This window comes from Symphodus melops (genome assembly GCF_947650265.1).
Source record: "Symphodus melops genome assembly, chromosome: 6".
Classification (NCBI taxonomy): Eukaryota; Metazoa; Chordata; class Actinopteri; order Labriformes; family Labridae; genus Symphodus; species Symphodus melops.
Genome location: NC_136696.1, coordinates 18,991,998 through 19,011,855, shown reverse-complemented (window position 1 = coordinate 19,011,855; position 19,858 = coordinate 18,991,998). Strand labels below are relative to the sequence as shown.

The window sequence follows — 19,858 nt, the reverse complement described above, 5'->3', positions numbered from 1 at the left end:
ATAAACCAATCCAAATACGAGCAACACCAAAGAATACAACAGCCTGTTCTTCTACAAAAGCCAGAAGAACATTTTATTCAGTAGTTTATTGTAAGAAAAGCTCAAAGTTATTTTTAACTAATTAAAGATGGATAACAGTAAAAATGACCCGCACAGGGTTAACAAACAGTTATAGCAAGCTAATGAATTGTATAATAAATAGTTGAAAATAACAATATGGATGAACTTAAATTGAAGGATGGGTTGATGGAATCAGTCTAAAGGAGTTACTGGTGTAGGTCAGACATAAAATCTCATGAGTTATGTATTGACATATAAGAAGGAGATTATTAAACAAGACTTCATGGTGCTGCCAGAAAAGCTTTTGACAGCTGACAGCCGACTGTAAAAGAGATGAAATTGTGAAGTATAGGGTGATATCTTTTCACAGCTTGGCAGCACCATCTTTTCTTCGCGGAGGTATTCTCTGAGGTATTGTAATGCAGTCAGAGGCTTAAGCTATGGAAGCGTGGATGCTGGTGACAGAAGGAGGGAAGGAGGCAGTGATGAGGAGGCAGGGAATTAAGAGTAGGGGATAAGGATGTGGCGGCGAGGAGGGGGGCGGGATTGGAGGGCAGAATTGAGAAGATGAAACGAGAAGAGTGCAACATGGAGAGTGCAAGAGCGGTGACCCAGAAACGGTGACACACAGCGAGCACCTCAAGACACTGTGTCACTCAAATAGAAACAATTAGTCCAGATCTTCTTAATGAGGCTTAATTAAATCTTAACTCTTGAAGAGGACGACGGCCATGTTCGGTGGGAAAGGTGAGTCAGGAGGGAGAGCAGGAGGGGCAGGTTAAAAAATTGGATACAGAAAGTAGAATCCTCGGTGTGTGTTTGTTGGAGGCATGCGCCCATACACACCCGTTTATTTCTTATAAATAAATGTGGAAGCTCAAGCTGCTGAATATCACATCCATTAGCTAATCATCAGCAGTTCCTTATTATATGTTGACATTCTGTATTATGATGTAAACACAGCCTGCAGCTGTTTTCAGCACTTCATTAAATTCATTACATTCTTATTAATTTGGCCTTTAAGGTTAAGGTATCGTATTAATATCCTTCCCTGGACAAAGTGCTTACTGCTGGGATGTTATTTGCTGTTGCAGATTTATGACTATTTTCTCTGTTTACTGCTTCCTCTGGTCTTATTGTCCCGCCACCTCTCTTCTCTCCTATCCTCATACGACCTGAAATGACCTCTTCTTTCTTATCTCCCCTCTGCACCACACCTTTTTTTTTTTTTAAGTGTGATCTCCCAATCCTTTTGCATCTGTTCTCTTCTCTTTATATCACTTATTGTATTCTTTCTCACGGCGAGCCAGTGAGGGGAAGATGGTGGTCCTGGCTTTGGCCATAGGTGTGGCCGAGCAAGATGACTTTGCCAATATCCCTGACCTGCAGGAAACAGCGCAGGCAGCCCCACCAGCCAATCAGGAGCCCCCTCCTGAGAAGAGGTACCAGATAATGTGTGAGAGTGCTCGTTGTATGTGAGAGAATGGAGTGCAAATGAAAGGACGAGGAGGATGTGATATCAAAGAAAAACAAGAGATGATCTCAGAATCTAGGTGGAGGACAGGAGCTTTGTTTTCTAGTGTTTCTGGTTGAGTCACTGCACTTAAGTGCATTGTGCCACAGCCCTTTATCTGAAATAGAAGCAGAGCTCAATGCTCACTTGCCAAAATGAAAATGGGAGCCTTCTACGAAAGTAAACGTTGTAAGCTTTTGAGTAACAACAAACTGTTCAATAATGTCCTCGAATCACAAAACGCAGGCTCTTCTCATGCCAGTGGTCTTCTTTTCCTGACCGTAATCATTATCTCCCCTAATGCTATGACATTCTCCTCCACCATTATTCATCTCTGTTTGTTTGTCTCTTTGCCTTACAGAGCCTTACAGTTGGTAATTGTTGTATTTCCTTTGTGTTTTCCATGCTTTTATTATCTCAGCCCTTTCTGCTCATGTGTTCTTTTTTTCCCCCCTGCTCATTAGCTCCCTTCAATCACCCTCTGCTGCTCTGAGAGTCCCGTCTCTGTAGCTCCACCGAGGGCCCAGAGAGCCTCCTCATTATTCCACAACATGCTAGTCACTTACATAAACATGCTGCTAAAAATAAACCTTTTCCTTGCCAGGCACCTTACACACTGGAAGCCAAAATATATCCTCTCATTTATAAGGATGCAGCGCTCGTATCTCCCTATCTCCCAAAATAATTAGTTTAGCATTCTGTTCAGGAAATGGACCATTGTTATTATTTCGGTGAAACAGTTTAAGACTAACAAACGAGTACACTGGCTGTGTCCTGTGAAACAAACGGCTCTCACCACTGTGCTTGTGATGTTCATAGGCAGCCGCGGATTGTCGGCGTGATTATTTTTCGGCAGCTTGTAACAGCACAGAGTGAAGATCCGACAGTCGGTCCAGCCGTAGGTAGAACTCAACACACTCGATTGCCTAAGCAGTCCAATTAGTTTGATTTAACCTCACTTTGAGTCTGTGACAAATTACAGACAATTTGGAGATACGTAATATGACACACACAAAGAAACAGGCTAGCAGGGAACGGTGAACAGATTCTGATTTACTCGTCACAGCAATTATGCCTCATTCACCAGTGTTAAATCAATTTGACACCTGCTTTCAAACGAGGGCTCTGTTACAATACAGATGGTAACTGTTTTCTTATCTCGACTGCACTATTCCAGTGTGAAGCTGCAAGTGCTGGATTGAGTCAAGGATCTTATTTAGCCCTCGCATGACAGAAATTGTGTCCCTTTACTTTTATATATCGCCTTTGTACATACAAACATGAGCTTTCAGAGCTGTGCTTACCTTAAGACCAATAAAAAGGAATGGTCTCTTGGTTTGTCTGCTTCATCGTAGTCTTTTGCCCCCGAGCATCATGTGGCATTTTCCCGAGCCTGAACAGCTCTGCATGGGTTACAAACAAGCATGAAAGTATGCTTTGAGAAAGGATGTCGCTTTTGTGAACATCAAAACTATCTCCATTGTTCAGGGTTAGTGTGAAACCGGTAGAGCCACTGGGTAGTGCAATTTTCTGTGTAATTTGCCGTTGCACATTACATCTGGCTTTTTCAGCCTTTGTGTTCACCTGGAAACCTCCTTAAATGGGTTGTGAAATCCACTAATAGACTAAACAACGAGCAGGAACCACGGGGGCGCTTAGTCCAGCACGTTGCCTGCAGGACTCGCCTCGATTAGCTGTGATTGAGTGCACTGTGGAATATTCTAGATTAACCTGAGGTTCATGTCTTTTCTGTCAGCTTACAATCTGTGAACAATAGACGTAGGAAAATCATTTGAATATACTGACCACTTTGATGTCTCTGGCCTTTCTTGGGCTTTTCTCCTGGGCTTTAAGCTAATTCTGCTTGAGCCACCCATTCTTTTGTTTGTTTCAAGGACTGATGTTCAGTATAATATATGGTTTTGCTGCCCTTTAATGGGAAGCTAATTTAAAGAGGCTCATATCAAGTCCACGGCATATTAGAAATGCAAGTTATAAGCTTGCTGGGAGTATATCATTCCCTGTGATGTTAGTGCTGACTTCACAGATGTCTGACAGTGATTTAATCAATCATACTGTTGGCATATTGCTCAGTCTAAACGGGGCTCACAAACCAGAGACAAAGCTTGGCTCCCATCCGTCTCAACGCAACCATATCATCGCAGTCTGTGCATTTACATCCAACACATCGTTCATGTGCCCATCACTCACTTCCATACCTGCATGACTCATGTCATACCGCTTTAATTTATTATACTGGACAGCTATTTTCTAGTTAATATCTCAGCCAGACAAAACGATTGAAGTTAACGAGAATAGCTTATGTGACTCTCAGGAATGAACAACAACATTAAAGTGATCTTTAGATAAATATCAAAGAGCTGCCGTGCACAGCTGATTTGGCAAATATTCGCAAAACAACCAGTGGAGTAATGTAACTGATTCTACTTAAATTGTCTCTGTTAATCTTGGATCTTTGTTCCTCCTTAAATGTGTCTGACAGCTATACTTTGAAGTCAATGTACAGACCAAGATTTTAAAACCATGCTTTGGTAGATAAATGTAATATAAGGCATTTCTAAGGTGTTCCCTGTTATAGCTGTGACCAGTTTAGTCTTCTAATCACTTAAAAATGTCTGTGATTTATTAACTTTTCAGCCAAAGAGACATGTCTCTTTAAGTTTCTCTAATGGCTTCATTCAACAAAAAAAAGTCACTAATAAAGAAGAGACTATGTTATTTCAAATTTGTGCAGCAGAACATTTTGTCCCATCAAATATATTATAAAGCCACCATTTGTCTTTAACCCTCGGTTTTGGATCTGTTGAAATAAACTACCATTCACCAACATAAAGTAACTCTACCCTGATTAGTTCAAACAGTAAACACAAAGGACTCAGAATTAACAGTTTACTGTAACATCTCAGTATGTTTCTCTGCCAGTTTAACTTCCAGCTATGAGGAACTCATATTCTCGGAGCATTAACAAGAGGACAGAACTTCATTCACAATTAGCCAAATCTTCTAAGTAAGAACATGTATGTAAAGTGCTCAACAAATACCACAGAGGGGCTTTTTATTTTGCCTTCATCGGTGTCTTTATGCCTAATGGTTGCTTGGCCATAGTTGAGGGCAAGCCACACTAGTGCACTGTTTTCCCCACTGGCCATGAGAATTTTATTGTAGTGCTTGATATTCGTTACGCTCTATCGCCGACCTTGTGAGTGCAATGGATGAACGTGTTGTGAGCAGCCATTTGTTTATGAAGTGAAGCAGGAGCTGAGTGACGCTTTGGACTGCACCAGAGTCCGTTGTCTAGATACATACTTTTATAACCAAGGCTACACATCTCCGGGGGAAAGGGAGGGAGTTGAGGCTAAGCAATCAAAGAGCAGAAAAGCTCAAATCGGATAACACAATTGAGTCGTTTGATTCTTGGGCCACGTGTACTGAGATGTTTATATCTCACGCATCCATAAGTAGTGGATCTTAAAAAGCTTAATAAGGCTGTAATAGTCTTTTTTTAATGCCTCATTGGGCTTCACTCAAACAATTCTGTTGCGAGTCAGTGAACCTATACTGTAGGTTCTCCTCGAGTGCTGCTACGAAGAGAAGCCACAATCCCCGAGAGTGTCGGATCTAGATCTCACACTGAGCAGCAGGCTTGGGGCCCAATGAGGAGGCACGTTCAAATCAGTGGAGGCGGGATTTGTCTGTGTGCTACATTAACATTCAATCCACTTGCCTGTGGTCTTTCAATTATTCATCCATGCATGTTACATCATTTTATGTAAGGCAGCAGAGTTATTTCTAGTTCCAGAATACATGTTGCAGATATCGATAAATATAGATGTATATTCTTTGCCTCTAAGACGAAGTGCATCATGGCTCTCTTACTTTCTGTTATTTGCCAAGTGGGCATTATGTGTGTCTTCATAATTTATTAGCTTATTACTGTGATTAAATTGACATAAAAGATGAACAGCGTATGGCGAGTATGACCTTTTACCTAAATGAATACAAATGTTTGTTTATTTAATGTCATGACCGTGTTTTTCATGCTCTAACCACATTAGCGGGAGTGGGAGGAGTTCAATCTTAATGTGGTGGAGGATGTGAGCAGAGGCCATTTACTGTACACAGTCAGTCATTTGGGCTAATGTAATGTGAGGTCATTCTGAGGTCAAGTAATTGTGGTTTAGGATCTGTTTCAAGTTTTGTTTTCTCTGATATATAAAAAAATGCTGTTATGTATAATTGTTCCCTATGCGCTAGTGTTTGTACACAAACATCTAAATTGATTATTCTATGCTTTGCTAGTCTGACACAGTGCTCCTCCTGTGACAGCAGCTTTACAGGCCTGACTAATCTGCTGAGTCTTCAGGGGGACTCTGGATCAGGCTGTCCCTGAGGCTTCAGATCCCTGTGGCCACCATTCTCCTCCAAGCATCACATGTTGAGATGCATTCAGTTAAGAGAGAGGAAAGCAGATAGAGGCACTAAGGCAGACGGTAAAAAAAATAAAAAAAAATTTAAAAAAAGGAGTCACAAAGAGAGCAGGAGGAGGGGAGCGCTTTCAAACAACCGTCCATCTATCTATCCATATGTCACAGAAGGATGAAAATTCAGGGTACAATCCATCTTTCCTCCCTGAGAGTCGTAGGAGAGAGCACTTATGGTACTCTGCACAGCCATGCGTTATGCAGTGCTGCAGGCAGCACTCTAGACAGCACATACATGCTGGCAACATGCTCACCTCTTACATACAGATGGATGGATGAGGGTACGTTAGAGGAGTGTTTTGGAGCATTAACCTGGGCCTCCTGTGTCCTGCTTCAGAACAGGTGGCCCATCTGCACCAGCCTCGACTCGGCAGAGGAAGTCGTTGAATGCAAAACATTTTGTAGACTCATGTCAGGAGTGTTAATGGCCTTTTCACATTTGTATGGCTGAAAATCTCTAGAATCAAAGGATAGCAGATAAAGTTGCGCTTAGAGTCATGGATGGTTAATTCAGAGAGCATACGGGAGGTAATAGATAGGATAAGCTTATCTTTGGTTTTAAAAGGAATCAAGTTTGCAACGCTGCGCTGTGTTGTAATCAAAAGGCCACTGGCTGGTCATCCAAGTAAACAACGGCGTGTTAAAGCACATCTTATAAAGATCCACATTTGGTACAGGTTCAATTGTCTTGTGGTTTTCTGGTTTCCATTTAGAGTTCAGTAAAAAAAAAAAAAAGGCAGAAACACAGAAGGCAGCATTTAGCACCTCCCTTGTTGCCTCTTCCTGAAATGAGATTTCAGTAAACGATGCTATTTTAGACTCATTTCCAGTTCCAACTCGCAGGAAGCAATTAGTTAACAGTGAAAGCATCCATATTTATACGTCGCAGCAGTGTTTTTGGTGGTAGTTTGAGAAGTGAAGCAGCAGGGACGACTGGCTGACTCAAGTGTGAATGATCATGTGTTTCATGTGGATGGTGAGTTATGTAAGCAGTGTCTTGCTTCACTGCTGTGGACTGTGTGTGATGCTGGGAAATATGCTGTGGCCCCTGACAAATGATGGATATTGTGGGCGGCTATGATATTGAGCATAGACATTGAAATACATTACTTCATGGTCTCAGGCGAACGTGTTAGCTTTAGTGTGACATGTTTGCAGAGGGGTGGGGATGAAAATGAAAAAAAAGAGGGGAGGAGCTGGGTTGGGCTTTCTTTCTCGCGTCTCTCTCCAGCCTAGAAGTGGAGTGTCTTTCCCCCCCTATCCCTCTCTTCAAGCTGCTGGCCCACGGTCAGGTAACAAAAACAGGATAGTATCACAGGACGGTGAAACCCTAAGTGGCCCCGCCTGCCTCCATATGTGTGTTCATGTGAATGTGTCTGCGAGGCTCTCACCCGTACCTGTCATATATCCTAAACCTTTTTTTTTTTTTTGTTCTCAGTGTGTTTGCCTGTTTTCTGCACCCCTTTTCAACGCAGCCATCCCCTTACCCGACTCCCGACAATCCCTTGTCAAACACACCTAAAACCCTGATATGTATGGTCTGTGTTTCTAGAGCCGTTGCTATGCCAACAGCCCACTTTCTGTGCCTTAGCTGTGGGAGAGTCTGATCTGAACTAGAGTTCACTCTGCCCCCCACTGGATACTGTAGACAACTGCAGGTTGAAAACCCCAATAGAAAAGCATCAGATGTAACATTTCTTTCTGCAACAATTTATAATGCGTTTTTGAAAATTATACATACTGAAGCTTTTTTCAACTGTTTAATGTGGAGGAATAATCTTATTTTCTGCAGCCCCAGCCGCTTGGTTTAAACAGCCTGGAGGCGGCGCTGAAGCAGAGGACCGTCCCAGGTGCTTTCGAGCAGGACTGGTAGAAAAGGCCTTTCCCCTGGCTTTGGTAGCTCTCACCTGAGAATGCACTGAACCCCTGAATGAAGCATGAAGAGAATGAATAATTGAAGCCTACACTCCCCCATCAATAGTTGGGAGGTGGAGGAGGAGGGAGGTGCCTCGCTTTACTTCAAACCCTAAGTCTCTCTCCTTGCTTTAGAGCACTTTTGAGCAGATCCTCAGATCTCGGTTTAGTGTTTTACCAAGCCCTTTTCCTCTCCTCTCAGACTCGTTGCCTGCAGTTTAGTGAAATAAATAAATTAACATGCCCCTGAAAATGCAATTACCTCCCTTGGCAACTAATACAACTAACACCAATTGATGAATATTCCTTTCCTCTTCCGTGAAAGTGGTTAACATCCCTCCTTCCCCCCGTCTCGCTCTGGTTCCTTTGCTGGTTGAAGTGATTGTCTGTTTGCTTGTCTTGTTTGCTTGCTTTTTCTGTCTGTCTATTTGTCAGAATATCCCCCACTCCCCCTACCCCCTAGTTCTGTCCTTGTCTTCTGCAAAAATGTACACATTATTGCATTCAGCATCAATTCTCATCCGGATTTGCAATCCACAAAACGACCAATGAAACAAACATTCTCTCAGTGAAAAGCTTAGCAGAGAATGCTGGCCAGACAGACAGACTTTCTATGGGCTCCTTGTTTCCTGCCTGTCCAAGGCATTGCCTTCACTCACTGAGTGACCACTACTTGCATATACTGCATATGCACATGTAGCCAATGCCAGTTTGTGCTTTGGCGCTTGTGACCCTGTTCCACACTTTTAGAGTGTTGCTTAAAGGTTGGAAAATCAGGTTAGATTAAAAGTTATACCTCTATAATTTGTACTCCATTTCTACCAACACCCTCTTTTGTAACACTCTAAATGTGCTCTTCTTATGTTCTTCTACTGTATTTGTCCTTTTTATTGTTTTCAATGAAATTATGTTTTTGTATGGTATATCTTCGCTCTTTATTTATACTTTGTCTATTGTTTATTTGAGCTCTCCACGTAAAGACATGGTTCTTGCTCTCCTTTTTCCTGGTAATTTGTATTTATTGTCTTTTTCTTTCTTCTCTGTGCTCTTTTTCTCCCTTCAGCATGTTTGCTCCTTTGTCTCCTGTTAGAAATATTGTGTGTGCATAGCTCTTTTGTTTTTTATTTTTCTCATATTCTTTGATACTTATCAGACTGACCAAACTAAGCCTTTCTTGTGTTCCCAGGCTTTCCTTCCTTCATTCCCTATCTTCTCTTGCAGCTCTGTTTTTTTCTCTCTAATGTGCTGGTGTTTGTAACAATCTCACTTTCTGTTTGGTTTTGGGTTTTGTTTTTTCCGTAACCTCACTGTTCATGCTATTAATACTTGTTATCTCTTCTTATACAGATAAATATTTTTCAGCTTGCTTTTCTATTTCTTACATTCCTTGTTGAGCCTTTTATCTTATCTCCAGTCTTTATGATTTCTGTCCAGTGTGTGTGTTTTTGTATGTATGTGTGTGTCCAACTCGAGCATCCCGTGTCTGCTCATTTCTTTTCTCTGTGTTCCTGTTTGTGTTTTTCTCCTCTACGTAATGTTTGTTGATTGCCTAACAGTGTTTCTGTGGTCAGCTGCTCCATGTGCCTTGACCAGTCATCTATGGAGTGATTTGTGTCCAATGTCTCACATTAAACTTGCCAAGTCTTTCACATTTTGCTCTTTCCTGTTCTACTTATTCTCAAACTTTCTTTTTTTTTCATTGAATGGTTTTTTTTCCGTCTTCTTTTGCTGTGTTTCTTTTTTCTTTACTCTTTTGACTCTTCTTCTTCTCATGATGTATGAACATAGAGGTTTTTTCCTCCCAAGATGTTGTCTTACTTTGACCTTATCCTCATAACAAAATTAACATCTATTAACATTTATACCTAAGAACCAGCTCTGCCATGGGAGACCCTTTTTTTATTTTTTTATTTCATTTTGTGTTGTTGATACAGTTACTTAACTGAGAGATTAAAAACACACAAACACAACATCTGCTTTGTTAAACATCTGGTCCTCTACATGTTGCTATATATGTCTGTCTATAATGTATATACTGATGTTATGTTGCTATACGTGTCATTATACATGTGTGTCTCGTTTACTGTATGTCTTTAGAGGGATTCTGAGTTAATCATGAAGAGAATACATTAGTTTCTATGACTTTTAAATTCGATGTTCTATTTGTATCTTTTTTTGGAAAATGTGTCTTAATTTGGTTGAGATAACTTTCTTGTTTGAGATTTGGATCTTTGCCACCCTTGACAAATGAATAGTCATCCCAGGTTCCAAGTTTCATCAAACACAACTCACCACATCAAAAGTCCTCAGTTCTAGCGCCTGCCATTAATCTGTGGAATTTCTGGCAGATTTCATTTGGCTTCGCTCATGATAGTTAGAGAAACCACAATCCTGTTTGAAGGGATATCTATCCGAGACAAACTTGGACTCGATTGGTTGTTTCAGATAGGCAGCTTCAAGTGCAAACCAGGTGGAGGTTGGACTCTCTGAGAGCTCAGACATTCTCTATTTCAGGAGACGATTTACCTCTTCAGCACATGTCTGTGCCATTTATTTCCTCCAGCTCAAACGGTTTTGTTTGTTACAGGGGCAACAAGCCAGCTAACAGCCCCAAGGGCCAGCCTCCTGATGCTGACGGCCATTCCTCAGTGACTGACTTGGCCAACTCTCTCACTGGAGACATGGTGATGGTAAGAATCTCCCTACACTCACACATACACTCTCCTGTTACCTATTTAACCCTCTCCACCATTTGCTCCCGTTCAAATTAGATTTAAATGACTTTCATCCTAAGTCCTGTAATGTGAACGTATCCTGATAAAAGGTTTTAAAGCCGGTCTCTCAATTCCTGATTCCCCTACCACAATCTCTATGGCAGCTCAAAGGCAACTAATTCCTACCAAAGATTCACATTCAAAGATTCAAAGTTTTTAAAACTCAGACAAGCTGGCTGTAGATCTTTGCAGATTTTATTGAAACTGCATATTTGTTCTGTGCTATATCTGTCTGCAGATGAGTAAGCCTGCCCTGCCAACCCCCACAGTACAGGTCGACAGAAACAGTGCTGCACTTTGGATTTTTTACAAACAATAATAAGAGTTAACACAAGTATCAGCTGTGGCTACCTTTTTAGAGTCCACACTTTAAGACTAAATGGCTGGAGCTGGCACAAGCAGTACTCAAACAGAAATGCAGATGTTCATTTGACTGACTGACCAAGTCAAAAGAAGTACTGACATGGTAATGTAAGTGTTTTTAATGACTGCTGGTTGAAATGCTCATTGATTTCATGTATTGGTCTAAATAAGAGACATACTATGTTATTACCTGAGGAAGTTTATACACAGTACACGTTGTTTTTGAACATGTTACACACAAATGCACAAAGAGGACCCTGTGCAATAACAGAGAGATGTCACGATGAGGGGCTGCACACCAAAGAGCTCCCAAGCTATTTTGGGGTTGGGAACATTGCTCGAGGGCAGGGGAAGTGAGCTGGCACCTCCAGTCCAGTTCACTACAGACTGAGCTCCTGCCACTCCAATCACTTTTAAACCACTTTCTCCATGGGAAAATATTCTGTCACCACGTATGACTAGCACTGCAGACTGCATAGTCATCCTCAAATACTAGAGCCAAGCTGCCTTGATTCTGTACATGGTAATAAAAAGAGTCATAATAGAAAGAAAGAAAAAAAACACAGGCAGTTCCCACAGTGACAATCAAGGGAGACGAACCATCCAAGGTGACTCATACTGTTTGATAAACGAGACTTGGAATATTTCACAACTGCTGTGCGTGTCTCTTCTAAAACCCATATTGACAAAGCGGAGCGAGTGAGTGTCTCTAAAGCACTGAAATAACAATGTTAGGTGAGGGAGTGTTTGCATGGAGGATTTTTGCAAAAACCAGCCTTGATGCTTCACTACAATCCATGCAATAGTTCTTGAAAGAATAATAAAGTACAGAGACAGAAGAGGAGAGAGCCATGTGAGGAAAAAGAAACAAGCATAAATGCAGCTGTAAGCACACAACCAACCTTGAGCTGTGCTTACATCCTCTCCTTTGCCTACATGTGCATCTCTCTCTTACACTGTATTCCTCTCTGGCTCTATCCTTTTCACTTTCCTCTGCCTTCTATCAGATAGTGGCCTTTTAATGCACTGTGGTGATAAAGCAGTTGTAGAGGCTGTGAGAGAGAAAGCTGCTCTATCTTCAATCTGAGCACCTCCTGCCTCTTAAGAACATTAAAACGGAAATAAACTCTAAGTGTTCTTAATGTCAGACCAATCTCTCCCTTTAAGCAGCTGCTTCATTCTCTGTGATAGAAATGCTGCTCTAAAGTCTCCTCCCCTCACAGCTTCTCTCTGTCACGATCTGTGTGCATATGATGGGGAAAGGGTGTGCCCTTGAACTCAACTTTTTCTTGGAATTGGCTACTCTCTCATGTGTTTATAAATACTAATACTAATATACTAAATACTAATATTTGTGGCCCCACAGCTGTCTCCAGGTTCGGAGGATGACGACGGGGAGGGGCCTATCAGTGAGAAGCTTGGCCGGATCCAGTTCAGCATAGGCTACAGCTTCCAGAACACGACCCTCACCGTAAAGCTTCTCAGGGGCCAGGAGCTCCCGGCCAAGGACTTCTCCGGCACCTCTGACCCGTTCGTCAAAATCTACCTGCTGCCTGACAAGAAGCACAAACTTGAGACCAAGGTCAAGAGGAAGAACCTCAACCCCCACTGGAATGAAACCTTCCTGTTTGAGGGTCTGTTTGATTTTCTATCAGAAACTTGTTTTTCTTGCAGCGACTGTGAGTTCGAATCCAACCTCGGCTTCTTTCCTGACTGTCATCCCCTTCACATCTCCTCCCAACATTTCCTATCTGTCTTCAGCTGTTCTATTTTATAAAAGCAAAAAAAAAAGTATTCAAAATACTAGATTTGTCATTATTATTAATCAAGAGTCAAACAATAAAAACTCTGACAAACTGCTATATTATAATGTTATAATGGTAGGATCGCATTTGATTGGCCCCAGGAACACAAAACACAAATTTGCAACTCGGGATGTTGAACTAGTCTTCAGGTAAGAAAAAAAAGATGTATTTTGTGCAGTCATTGACATGATGATGCTGTTTCTCCAGACTGATCCGGATGAAAGAGCCTATGGGTAATCAAAGTCAGATCTTGTGGTGGGTGGCTGCGTTACACATCGACTTAACATTTATAAGCGTTGTAGGTCTAGACTGTGACATCAAATTGTTTAGACAACCAAATGGGCATCCCTATTTCCACCAAACGTTATCAAAACAGTGAGAATACAATAGACTAAAACAGAAACACATATAGGGAAACTTGCAAAATCTATAAGAGACTAATAACTTTACTTTCATATGAGACCACATCGCTCACTTCAAGAAGCTGATTGAGAGAAAACTTTTTACGTAGACTTTAGATTAGCTGTTTATTATGTTTCAAGTAATGTAAAAACAATTAGGGATGTTTTTTTTGTCACTCTGTGTTGGATGAAAACACCAATTCTACTTTTATAATTATATGTTAAATATAATCCTACAGCCAGGAGCTGCTTTGCTTACCAACCAGGAACCAGCAGCAAACCCTGCACTGTCCAAGGGAAGCACTGTGCCCACCAGCGTTCTCAAACTGACTAATTAACTCATTATATATTTATTTAATCTGTACAAACAAAGAATAAAATGTGCAGCCAGGCTAGCTTTTTTCCTCTCCTCAAAGTGATTTTGTTCATTTTGACTTCGCTATCTATTTGTTTACACTCTTAATAATTATGATTCTTGGACAGATAAAAGACAAGTACATCTTGACTAACTATCACAGGAGAGCTTCACATGTTTTTCTAAATATCACCTTTACCTTAAATTTCAACAGTTGCATGAATTTTTTCCATTGAGTATTCCTGACTCAACGACTCAGGGTCGATTCATGAGTTGTGTGAAAATGTAGAAATCCGAGACAAGGTGTGAAATTTAGACATATTTTTGCATTGGTAAAATGTCTGCCATTTCAAAATGAGGCGCTGCATGAAAGAGATAATATTCTCCAGCTCTTTAAAATACAGCTGTTCACTGAAGTGTGGCCTCAGCACTTACTTTAAGATCTGAATTTGTTTCATAAAAACCGTTGGGCTTGAAAAACTCGCTTTTGTAAAGAAACACATCATGTTTAAAATCTTTCAAATTAGGATAATAACCAGTGGGCTTAAAAAATAGTACAGAAAAGAATGAAATAGGGAGCACTGCCTAATGACTGCAGTCATTAGAGAGAGAACTGGCTGGGCCTGCTGTTTCCTAAATGCACTTAGGCCTCTGCCAAATTGATCCCTGTTAGCATGGTGCAGAATAAACTGCCCTCTCTGTTCTGTGAAGAACATGTTTTTTCACAGTCTCTAACTCTTCCCTCCCTGCTTGTCTGTCTGTGTTCAGGCTTCCCGTATGAGAAGGTGAGAGAGCGCACTCTCTACCTTCAGGTGTTGGACTACGACCGCTTCAGCAGGAATGACCCCATTGGAGAGGTGTCAATCCCTCTTAACAAGGTGGAATTGGGCCAGATAAAGACCTTCTGGAAGGAGCTCAAGCCCTGCAGTGATGGAAGTGTAAGAGAGGGAGGGATGGCCATCTGCCCAAATGATGACCAACCCAATGTTTTCATTCACGTTTATACCGTTTAATTCAAACAAGTGGCATGTTGACTTCTATTTAAAATGTGAGCTTGATTGACATCAAATTAGGACGCGCATCGGACTCAAGCGAGCCAGCCAGGTCACTGCACCGTCTGTGTTTGGCACAAGGAGTTAGAGCAGAGAGAGCAGTGTTGTAAGATTACACAATGAGTTAGTCAGTAATCTGGAGTTTGTTATTCCCTGATGAAATGTGATTTTAGTCTGGGTGATTCACACTCTATTGTGTGTTTGTGTGTGCTCATGTGTGTGTTCCTCAGGGGAGAAGAGGAGACCTGCTGCTGTCTCTCTGCTATAATCCTACTGCCAACACCATCACTGTGAACATCATTAAAGCGCGTAACCTCAAAGCCATGGACATCGGGGGCACCTCAGGTAAAGAATATTCCTTGTTTGTTTAGTCTTTTCTCTTTCTGATCCTTGTTCATCAGTCTGCTGACATTGAAAGCTCTCTGGCTTCACAAACAGCTCCCGTCCACATGTTGGCAAACTTACTGACCCATAGCTTTGGCAGCAAGGTGACATTACCTCCAGCAACTCCACCTTTCCCTTTCTCTCCTTCCTCCTGTATATCTATGAGGATCTTCAGCCTGTCGGCCATATCTGTATCAGCTCAGTCTGTCACCGGTTTGTAGAGTATCAGGTCCCACTGTGAGACGCTTCCTGTGGATTATTTTTGTAAAATTACTCCTTTTCTGCAGTAGTATTAGCAGTGTCTGTTAGCATTACTGAATATGCTAATGCTCCAGAATTGGTGGTACAAATCCCAGGCCCTATTTCCATAAATACTTCCTCATTTGTATGTTTCCTAGCTCAGGGGATGAGTTGACCTTGAGCTCAAACTAGGTATTTGCTTCCCTGCTGCCTTCCCTGACTTTGACAATTAAGAGGGTAATTGGGAACCTGACCCACTGTGGGCATCTTGATCCTGGCTCTCATGTAAACTGCTGTTCTTTGCGCCCACATTGCAGATCCATATGTAAAGGTGTGGCTGATGCACAAGGACAAGCGTGTAGAGAAGAAGAAGACAGTAACAATGAAGCGCTGTCTGAACCCCATTTTCAACGAGTCTTTCCCCTTCGACGTGCCCGCCCATGTGCTGAGGGAGACCACCATCATCATCACTGTCATGGACAAGGACAGGCTCAGCCGCAACGACGTCATCGGAAAGGTAAAGCTTGTCATTCTCTTTGTGCTCATCATATGAGCCTCTTCAGCTTCCTTTTTACATAAATGTGATTGAATATGTTGGTCTCAAGCTGCGACTTAGTAAACAAGCAGTCGCCACTCAGGTCGATCAGCTTGATGATGCAACTCTTCCTGTGTCGGTGTAAGCAGTAAAACCACAGTGAGAAGTTAGCTTAGCTTAGCATAAACACTAGCCCCTTTACATCCAGTTCAAGGCAGATACTACGCCCTTGTACAGTCATCTTTTATTTAGTGTGGCAGAGTTATATACAGTTGCACTAGCATTGCACTAAAAGGAATGAAGGCTGAGATTTGTAATGGCACCTACAAGGATCTACTGAATGCTGGTTCGAGCAGCTCAAAGTCCACCTAATTAACACATTTTTCCTTGTTTGTTAAACTGCTCAATATCAGAGGTGTGTAAGAGACAGTTTTCCGTTTATTGAAAGGTAATGTGCTGGACTATTTCTTGACTTGGAGCAGTTTCCAGGCAACCATGCTCGAGGGAGTTACTGCTCCCAGCCAAGAAATACGCTTCATTGATTAAGGCTTCAATAGCAAAATATGTTTTAAAATCCATTCGTTATGCAGCATGTGAGAGAACTCTTTCATTTGATTACCTTTCAACTTGTTCCCCTGCTCCCTCTTATGTACCACGTCAAATATTGCTCGGACATTTTGACCGTTTCAGGAAAAAAAAGGTGGTTTCTTTCCTGAAAAGAGCTGTGAAATAACTATCTGATTGATCTTTTCTTACTTTTCCTCTTCCCCCCCCTCCTCTCAGATCTACCTATCGTGGAAGAGTGGGCCAGGAGAGGTGAAGCACTGGAAAGACATGCTCGCTCGACCGCGTACTAACGTGGCCCAGTGGCACGCTCTCAAGGCCTGATCGCACTGCCCAGCTTCCTCCATGGCCCCTTCCCCATCTCCTACTCCCCCTCCTCCCTTGCCTCCTCCTCCAACTCCCGTCCTTATGCACAAGACTGACTTGCTGCCAGGCTGCGAAACACGGGTACAATTAGCCATCTGCTCTCTTAAACCTTTAAACTCTTGTGTTTTTCTTTCAAGATATTCTGTTTCCTCCTCTTCATACAAATGTGTCTTAATTTCTGCGTCCCACCACTTTGCCAATGGTCCCCCTGTTTCTGACTGTCTGTGTGTCTGTCTTTCCTCATGCACTTTGCCTGTGGAGGTCTGATTTTCAGTTTCTTTGTCGGCCCCTTGATTCTGAACTGCACTGCAGCCCCTTACCCATTTACGGTGCCAGTCCCATGGGATCACAGAGAATCTTAAGTAGTGGTCTAATCTCGTATATTCTTATTGTATGACTATTCCAGGTACACAATACTATACAGTATGTACTATATGTACATATACATATGAATATATTAGGCATAGAGATTGGCAGAAGTCCCCCTATACAAAAAGAGTCGTATACAGTATGTTATTCATAGCTTGTCTGCTGGTTCCTTCCTCTCTGTCTCCTCATTTATCGTCTCCTCGTCATGTATGATATCCTTCTCAAATTTCTGTTCTCCCTTCTTTGACTCAAAAGTGGTTTAATGTTCAGGCTGAAGTTGTCGAAAGCAATCAATACCTGGTGTGTGAAACCAGCTGAACTCAAGATGGAGTTGTTGATACTGTCGTCTCTTCTCTCTCTCCTCTTTTTTCTTCACTAGACCCTTCTTTATCTCCCCCCCCCTCTTATTGTTCCCTCTTTCTCTTCTTCTGGCCCAATATTAGTGGATTCCCTCTCGCTCTCTCTCTCTGGACTCTTTTTCTCTCCCCCCCTCCCCTTGTTGTCTGTGTGCTGTGGGTGCTGTGCTGTAGCTCCAACAAAAATAGAGATTAAAAAAAAGATAAAATTAACATCTAACTGAACTTTCCAAAGCTGGGAAAGCTGGGAACACTACAAACTTGTGAAAAGGATCGCTCCTGATTTTTCCAGACATAAAGCCCTGACACGGAGAGAGAAAAAAGAAGATGAAAAAAAAAAAAGAGGAACACGACAAACAAATCCCCTCTGATCGATGATGTCATTTTTCACAGCATCACCAACTGAGGAAACCAATTTAAAGTCTTCTTCCAATGTTAAGATATAAAAAAAACAGAAGCAAATGGCCAAGTGTGTGATGTTTGTGCACATGCACACTTCTGTATGTTTATCGATGCTTCAGATCCTTTGTTCTGCCCTGTGCTCTTGTTTTGTGCTGATAAGGATCAATCGTCTCCAGTTTGGACTGTATGATGTGCTGCATAAATGTGCGCCTGTGTGTGTGTGTGTGTGTGTTTGTGTTTTTGCGTGCATGTGTTCCAGGGGCAACGAAATCCAGACTAGGCAGAAATCCTCTTCTATTTTCTCTTTCTCATCTTGTGCTCTTCTTGCTCTTCTTACTGCCATTGTTTCCCCATTCTCCTTTACTGCCCTGCCTTCTGAACGAGGGCACGGGGAAGTTCTCTCTGCACTTTTTTAAAATGTAATAACAATAATAACGCTGATGATATTTTTGATGACGATTGCAGTTCTGGAGGAAATTAAGGGAGGAGAGTCTGAAAGGGTGAGCAGCAGTTGGGGCGAGGTGACATTCACTCTGATTTCAGGGTTTGGAGATGACGTGGAGGGCACAGAGGACGGGTGTTGGGCTCTCATCCTCCTCTTTTTGTGCCTCTGTTTGTCCTCGATGTACCCGTGTACGTTTCCGTGTGAGAGTATGTGAGTGTGTTCCAGCTACCAGACTCCCTGTGGCAGGCTGTTAGTGTCTGAAATGTCAGGCGAGGATTGAGAGATCAGGCTTGTGTGATCGTCACAGAGGCTGGACATCACAACAATGCTGCTGCACAATGTGTCGATCAACAGGAAGCGCCTGGATCATGAGTCTGTGATGCTTAACAGTAAGAAATTGAAAGAAAAAAAAAAAAAGATCAGGTTTTTCCTAAAGCGATGAATGGCCGTACAGTACGTTTCTGATGCTGGGTGTGATATTAGACGATGTTTTGATCTGCCACGATGAGATACGGTAGAAGCATATGAGACGTCTCTACACTGAGAGCTTAAGAGCGCCTGAATGTTCTGCTAGCTGTCTGCTTGTCAGCTCAGCTCCAATATTTCTGTAACGTAAATAAAACATAAAGTCATAAAGCAGCAACATGAAAACCATCAGCCATTAAGAGCTTCTCACACTCTCTCACTCTCTGTGTTCTTTATTAATGTTGCTGTCAGTCTATCTGGGTGTTTTACTTTCATAAAGTCCTGTGAAGCTTAATCCTGTCAGCTATTCAGGAATTATTTTAGTGTGGAAGCTTCTAATTGAGCATCTAACCTTGAAGCATTATTATAATTTGAATAGCTTAGCAGGCAAATATAATCACTTATTTGTAGTTCAGTTGAAGCATCCTGCCTCTGTTACTGCAGCATTTTTTGTTTATGTTCAACTGAAAATACTTAAATGTTACATACTGGAGTTTTGATTTTTGAGGGCCAGATCACCACAAGACCGATTATGTAAAGGGAGTCTAATCTGCAGCAGGTTAGTCCTCGTCTGGCGTCGGTGTGAGCCAGTCTGGTGAGCACACTGTGTTCTGGGTAGTGGGCTTCTTCGTGTGTGGAATCGGTGCTGGCTCCTGTGATGCACTGATCCGGTCCAGCACCCTTCAGAACAATTGGCCAGCCGTAAAACGGGGCCCACTGTTTTGACAGCCACTGCCTGCGGTGTCACAGCACATTACACTCACATTAGGTGGTCTAAAAGGAGCAATATCTGCTTCCTTGGACCGGGACAGCTCACTGTTTGCAGAGGTAATGCTCGCTAATAATAATACACAACATGGACACTCTCATTAGTAACCATGAGGATGATGGATGAGGATAAAGGCCGTCAGTCAGAGTGAGGAAAATAATTGGTAGGCGATGGTTCCTGAAGCTCTGAAAACAAATCGTGGTTTGAATACGCAGGTGTGCAGA

At 42.1% G+C, this 19,858-nt stretch overlaps 1 protein-coding gene across 5 annotated transcripts in view; it reads left to right on the top strand.

Moving 5' to 3' along the window:
- Window positions 1-17,597, top strand: part of syt7a (synaptotagmin VIIa) — a 70,874-nt gene extending 53,277 nt beyond the window's left edge. For all 5 annotated transcript variants that reach the window (XM_079346453.1, XM_079346454.1, XM_079346455.1 and 2 more), the window contains 7 exons: window positions 1,371-1,502; window positions 10,577-10,679; window positions 12,493-12,760; window positions 14,456-14,625; window positions 14,970-15,084; window positions 15,681-15,880; window positions 16,682-17,597. In XM_079346453.1, the coding sequence (XP_079202579.1) occupies window positions 1,371-1,502; window positions 10,577-10,679; window positions 12,493-12,760; window positions 14,456-14,625; window positions 14,970-15,084; window positions 15,681-15,880; window positions 16,682-16,786 (1,093 nt within the window). In that variant the 3' untranslated portion in view covers window positions 16,787-17,597. The remainder of the gene's footprint in view (window positions 1-1,370; window positions 1,503-10,576; window positions 10,680-12,492; window positions 12,761-14,455; window positions 14,626-14,969; window positions 15,085-15,680; window positions 15,881-16,681) is intronic.
- Window positions 17,598-19,858: the final 2,261 nt, after the last annotated feature.